Genomic DNA, 6,781 nt, shown 5'->3' on the forward strand with positions numbered 1-6,781 from the left:
ACGTCCTCTCGATCCATAAATTAACACTTAGTCAATAATATCCCACTACGTGTTGGATAGTGCGGCCAATCAAACAAAAACAGTCTTGTAAAAGAAGTAACTTCGAAATAGTTTTTTTTAAATTCTGCTATTAATGGAACAAATCGGATTAAGGTTTAATGAATCTATTCAAACGTTGCCTTTTGATGCTGTTGGCAGGTGTACAATGGAGGGGCAGAATCGAATGCACTCACGCCTAGGTGTGAGATGATTATTCAAATAGGCTGCAAAGAAATTGGGATTGGAGGTTGGTGTGGCGCGCACACAGCTATATCACAGTTCACCGCCAGCCACCCACGTCACTTCAAGCCACTGTCATCACGAGCTGCCTCTGGATCGCTTTGGGCGGCAGTAAACCAGGAGCCAGCACTTTTCAAATAACCTATTCCGCAATCCGACACAGGGGGTGATCCGTCGCCCAAAATCTTCTTTTAGCAGAAGCGCAGACGCTTCTCCCTCCCTCTCACTCTATCCCTCTTTCCCCCTCTCCCTCCTCTCCCTCTCTCCCCTCTCTCTCTCTTTCTGTGTCTCTGTCACTCTCTCTCTTCCCCTCTCTCTCTCTCTCCTCTCTCTCACTCTCTCTATCTGCTCCCGATCCCTAATGCATTCTACCTCCAACATGCTGGGTGCAGTGAAAATGGAAGGACATGAACACACAGACTGGAGCTCCTACTATGGAGAGCCCGAGGTAGGTTTCGGCACAAAAAGCAATCCTCTTTATGTACAAGATAATATTAGCCTTAAGATAATATTAACTTTGTGATCAAATATTGACTTGCGGCGCCTCCAATTCCTCCTCGATTTGCACGCAATAGTCTTTAAACAAAGTTCTATTTGGCTAAAATAAAGTTTCAGTTGTGCATTTAAATACTTATAAAGCGCAGGAGACATAACTGATTCCACTTTTCTATGCTTGGAGATTATATTCCGTATTATTTACGGAAATCCAGATGTTGGTTTCGTCCTCACTTCGATATATTAATCGAAGTTTATTATCTACGCGGCGGCTTTTGAGTTTTTAATTTTTTTTCTTTATCTTCCTCTGGGCCTTACGGTGTATACTTTTTGCTGAAATCGTTTATGATAAATTGACACCATAATATAGTAATCGTTTATTTTATTTTAAAACAAACCCTTCTGATTATTCGAGAGGTTAAGATAAAAATTGTAAAAATAAATCAATATAATTCATTAAAAAACAGGATTGTTATTAGTTAGCCAGCAGATGAGTGCCTCATTAGTAGAATTATTAGTACGATGGATGAATTGTTATTTCCAAGAGAATCAATTCAACAAAGGTGGCCCTTTGATAATTATAAATACTGTTAATAGAGCAATGGATATTTTACATCGGATATCAAAGTAGACTAAGATTAGTGATGAGTTTAACGCCTTGAGTTGTTCCATATTATTAATCCTGTTTTATTTTATTTCTATCAAGGGGTATACCTCAGTGAGCAACATGAATGCGGGAATTGGAATGAACAGCATGAACACTTACATGAGTATGTCTGCAATGGGTACCACAGCCAACATGACAGCGGGATCCATGAATATGTCTTATGTGGGCACCGGCATGAGCCCGGCAATGACTGGCATGTCTCCTGGAGCAGGGGCAATGAACGGCATGGGAGCCGGGATGGCGGCCCTTAGCCCAAGCATGAGTCCGATAAGCGCTCAGGCCGGATCTATGAACGCCCTGACTTCTTACACCAATATGAGCATGAGCCCGATATATGGTCAATCCAACCTTAACAGATCGAGGGACCCCAAGACCTACCGCCGTAGTTATACCCACGCAAAACCGCCTTACTCTTACATCTCCCTCATTACCATGGCCATCCAGCAATCTCCCAGCAAGATGTTGACCCTGAGTGAAATCTATCAGTGGATAATGGATCTTTTTCCTTTCTACCGTCAGAACCAGCAACGCTGGCAGAACTCCATCCGTCACTCTCTGTCCTTCAACGATTGCTTCCTTAAGGTGCCCAGGTCCCCGGACAAGCCGGGCAAGGGCTCATTCTGGACCCTGCACCCCGACTCTGGCAATATGTTCGAGAATGGTTGCTACCTACGGAGGCAGAAGCGCTTCAAGTGCGAGAAGAAGCAAGCGCTGAAAAACTCCCAGGATCCCAACAGGAAAACATCGGAGGCGGGCTCCACTGGTGGCGGCAGCAGCAGCTCCGAGAGCAGCACCGGCAATGAATCCCCGCACTCAAGCGGCTCTCCGGGCAGCGAGCATAAGAGGTCCATGATGGATCTGAAGCCAAGCTCGGCTCTCAGCCCGGAGCACACTCATGCCAGCAACGCGGTGTCGCAAGCACAGCAACACTTGATGCACCACCAGCACCACTCGGTCCTGTCTCACATCCCTTCGGAAGCCCAGGGTCATCTTAAGGCGGATCACCACTACTCGTTCAACCACCCGTTCTCAATCAACAACTTAATGTCTTCCGAGCAGCAGCACCACAAAATGGACTTGAAGGCTTACGAACAGGTGATGCATTATTCGAATTATAACTCCCCAATGTCCGCCAATCTACCAATGACCTCCAAATCGGTCTTAGACTCCTCGGCTATAGCGAGCGACACGTCCTACTACCAAGGTGTGTATTCAAGACCTATTATGAACTCCTCTTAAAAATATTTCCACGCACATAAGGACTTTGCCAACTGTGTATATTTGTAATAATAATTAAAAAAAAACATCGTTTGTGGCCAAGCATTCGAAAAATATTTTTTATGTTTTCAACCTGTTAGATGTCAAGTTGTTTAGCGATATTTTTCTTTTGCGAAGGGAGGGGACGAATTGGATTGTATTGTGCGGGGAGCACCGGTTTAAATGTTTTGTTTTAAATGCAGAGGGGTTCGGAATAAAGGCAACGTATCCATGATATTTCTGTGTACAGTTTTAAATGCACCGTGCAACTTTCCATTGACGACAAAAACGAGCAATCGTTTCCTTTTCAACAAAAAAAACCTTCGAAGGAAGGTAGCTGCCATTTTAACAAAAAAAAAAGAATCTACAAGTAATTTATGGTTTGTGTATGCTTTATTTATGGCTTGTAAACGTCTGTTTTGGTAGTAGACTACCGAAGTTTCAGAATATATATTCGAAAGAAGTGTTAAGTGTTAGATGTACACAACTAATTCTGTCAACTGCAGTGATGAGACTTCTCGCTGTCCTTTAAGCGAAAAGTTTTAATTGTTCACAAATTGTTGCACTTTTGGTAATTTCCCGTGATCCTGGGAGCCGGCGACTTCATAATTCCCATTTTTGCTACACGACCTGAAAGTGACTTAATTTATTGTTAAAACTGTAGATTTTAGTACGGAGGATTTTTTTTTCTTCTGTTTTCCCTTGTAAGAAATTTTAAAAAACTTTTCTCTTTCGCGTTGAAATGTTAACATTTTATAAAGACAAGTGTAATAAAGACACACAAATAAACGAACATATTTTCCTCCGATATAACAATCTGTGATGCTTTTTTAAAGATTTGTTCGCACATTGTTCATACTATTCAATCCCATCTCATCATGCGATGAAAACAAAATTTAAAAAGGGATTTCCTTATCAACAAAACATGGTTTCGATGCTCCAACGCTAGATACCAAAGAATTCGGCTCTCAGAAGTTAATTTCAGCATTCAAATCGGATGTAAAAGTACGTTCGATGTTTCCTAGCTTCATTTTTTTCTTGTAAATCATACTGTCAGGCTGTGCTAACTAGTTGATACCAGACCAAATAATCCCAATTTTCGAGGTGACTGACGGAACCGCGTGTCTTGCACTAAAAATGGACGGGGTCACCTCAATAGTCTGATGCCGAGAATTTTTGGTTGAATAACCTTGTGTTGTTCCATAGGTAAGAGGTTTTGTGTGGGGTTTTTTTGGAATTAGTGTTACAAGGGTTTTCTGTGTCGATCCTTATTTTTCTTGTCGCGGTGCTGTTGCAACTAAGCAGTTTGGCGCCAGGTAAAGGGTTGGTCAGTCTGCTTTCTTGTCTTTGGTTCTGTTTTTTTAATGGCGTGGGTTTCCCAATCAGAGAAAGCGTTACCGCTCATTCAGTGAAAAGGGCATTTAAAGGGAATGTTTAACTTGCATAAATATAGACAGCCAGTTAGTGTTGACTGACAGTTATGCTCCGTATTAATTCACGGCTAAATTTATATTAGCACGGTTTAACATTTGCTCTCCCAAGAAGCTACGCAATTAATACGCTACATCTGCTAATATTTTCATGCTTGCATAAGTGGAAATATGAAAAGCATATTAACGTTATTCCACCGCATTTAGAAAAGATGGTTATGTTGGCGTGAAAATCTTTATATTTTAGTACACGCACAGTATCGGAACCTTTGAGATTCAGGTGATAATCGGGTTAGTTTCTATGGGCCTGATTGAATTCCCTACATCAGCTGAATGAGATCAGATCTAATTGCTTCATTAAATAGGGCCACTTAACCACAATGGACGTTCAAAAAACATAGCCGCAATTGAAAATGTTAACACAATATGCTGGATCTCGAAATCCCATTATAATATTGCTATTCTAGTCCTTATTAATTTATTTACGAAATGTTCGACTAATCTGGCGACTTTCTTTATTTAAACTTACTTTTTCCGTATTTTGGTAACGTATCTTACGAGAGTGGGAGGTGTCAAGTAATTTCAATTGTTAAAATTAAGACGACCTTCCCCGACATATCAAACAGCTTAAAATAAAGCTACTAAGTGGGCGATGGTTATCAATTTTGACCTTATGAAGTTCAGCTACATTAACTTAACTTGGGCTGCGTTTAATTAGTATAGTTGTACTTCTAATAGGTAGAATTCTGGAAATGGTATGAAATTGTAACTGAGGGACAGTCCTCTCTTATCTGTTTCATTCAATCTCCCGGCTGGCATCACGGTTGAGTAAGATAATACGTTTATTAGCTCGCGTCTTGATCTGCGCTTATTTAGGCTGACGTGTAAATATCGTAGAAATGAAAACACCAAAGGCTCAATTCATTAAAAAAAAATGAAAATAAAGATTTGAATTACATCATCTGCGAATCCAGTGCCTTCCAATTTACGTCATTCTAGGCACCGCACAAAATACAATTGTACGGAATTGTATATTAGTATATCAGTGTTTTGAACAAAATTGTCAGTTTGCAAAGCATCCAACAATTAGGTGGCATTATAAAAGTTTTTTTTTGCCCCTGATGAAGGGTCTCAGCCCGAAACGTCGATTTATTCCTTTCCATAGATGCTGCGTGACCTGCTGAGTTGCTCCAGCATTTTGTGTCTGCTGTTATTTTTTTTAATTTTACAAATAACATTTTGCACGAGCTTATCCGTCGTGCCTGCTGAAAATAGGGGGCAAAGCGTAATATCAATTTAAGAAGTTAAAACATGAACCTGTTAACAAACGCATCTGATTTGGTTGCGGCCTTCCAACATAACACAAATTTCAGAGCAAAGATTTTAATGAACGCATCTAACTGGATTGTGGTCTTGCAATTTAACTCAAATTTCAATGCAACGATACAAGATCCAGGTCTACAACAAATTTCAGGAAGTCGCCTCAACCTCCCGGTTACTTCTACATGTTCATAGTGTTCACCAAATAAATGCACCTCATCCCAAAGAACGGTGACGGCTACGTTTTATGCAAAAAGTAGAATTCATGCCACAATACGCCTTACAGTTGTTTCAACCGACCTTAATTTCCCCACGTCACAGAAAATGAGACGTCGCAAGCATTTTAAGGATATTAGACCTGTGATAATCGTTGACTAGCTGCACACTTCCTTAGCAGACACTGCGATGAATTTAAAAGGCACATCCTACAGCATTTGCCCTCGAAAGACCATCAAGAGAAAGCACGTAAAATTCCTACTTTTCAGTGTATTAGGATTAGGTTTCAGCACCTCGCGTAAACTTAAGAAGTGGAATTAACAGTGGCGAATCTCAAGTCTAAACAGTGAAAATGCAATGTATTTTTTTGAAAAAAGGTACTGGGTTAGATTGCTGTCATTTTCCAATTCCGGATATAGTTTCCTACGCGCCAATGAAGTGTATGGCGTTCTATTCGACCAAAAATAACAACATTAAATCCCCTTCTAATTCCACATTGTTCCAACACACCGTTGCAACTGCAATCGCCTAGGAACAACTTGTATCTCGCTCCAAGGACACACACGTCGCGAACCAACCATGAAATTTGTTTCATTATCACATAAAGGCCTCCCGGAGCGAGAAAGAATACGGCTAGAAATGAGCCAACACCGGCGACAAAGGCATGTGAATGCGATGCTCTAACCCGCATGTTCCACATCACAGGACCATTGTCAGGGGGTCGTTTTTAAACTACTTAAAAATGTCTCTCACTTCAATGATCCAGCAAGATAAGTTGCCTTATTACATCGAACTCTGACGCTGAACGATATAATTAAACAGTGGGCAAGTTCAATAATTATAGGAGCTAAATATACATACCCACGTACCATCTTAAATGGAGAAACGTTAGTAAAACACAACAACACACACATATATGAACCCTTGCACGCACACATCTTCAGAAGCCGAAAATACGCGCGCGCGAGCACACACACACACACACACACACACACACACACACACACACACACACACACACACACACACACACACACACAGATATACATATACACAGACATTTCCATTTACAGGAACCATGCTCTGCCATTTATCATAGGTCCCAATATTAAAGACT

At 40.9% G+C, this 6,781-nt stretch overlaps 1 protein-coding gene across 1 annotated transcript; it reads left to right on the forward strand.

The window, feature by feature from the left end:
• The first annotated feature begins 271 nt into the window (after positions 1–271).
• Positions 272–2,935, forward strand: foxa2 (forkhead box A2). Its single transcript, XM_073051354.1, has 2 exons — positions 272–727; positions 1,481–2,935. Exons 1-2 carry the CDS (start codon positions 641–643, stop codon positions 2,678–2,680), a joined length of 1,287 nt encoding a protein of 428 aa, XP_072907455.1. The 5' UTR covers positions 272–640; the 3' UTR covers positions 2,681–2,935.
• The last annotated feature ends 3,846 nt before the right edge of the window (positions 2,936–6,781 follow it).

Source organism: Hemitrygon akajei, chromosome 7, assembly GCF_048418815.1.
Source record: "Hemitrygon akajei chromosome 7, sHemAka1.3, whole genome shotgun sequence".
Lineage (NCBI taxonomy): Eukaryota > Metazoa > Chordata > Chondrichthyes > Myliobatiformes > Dasyatidae > Hemitrygon > Hemitrygon akajei.

What these genes read in the sequence shown, in the direction of transcription:
- foxa2 (XM_073051354.1), top strand. Translation starts at nt 641, where the DNA reads ATGCATTCTACCTCCAACATGCTGGGTGCAGTGAAAATGGAAGGACAT. An exon ending in CCTACTATGGAGAGCCCGAG is followed by an intron (nt 728 to 1,480) that starts GTAGGTTTCGGC and finishes ATTTCTATCAAG; the next exon opens with GGGTATACCTCAGTGAGCAA.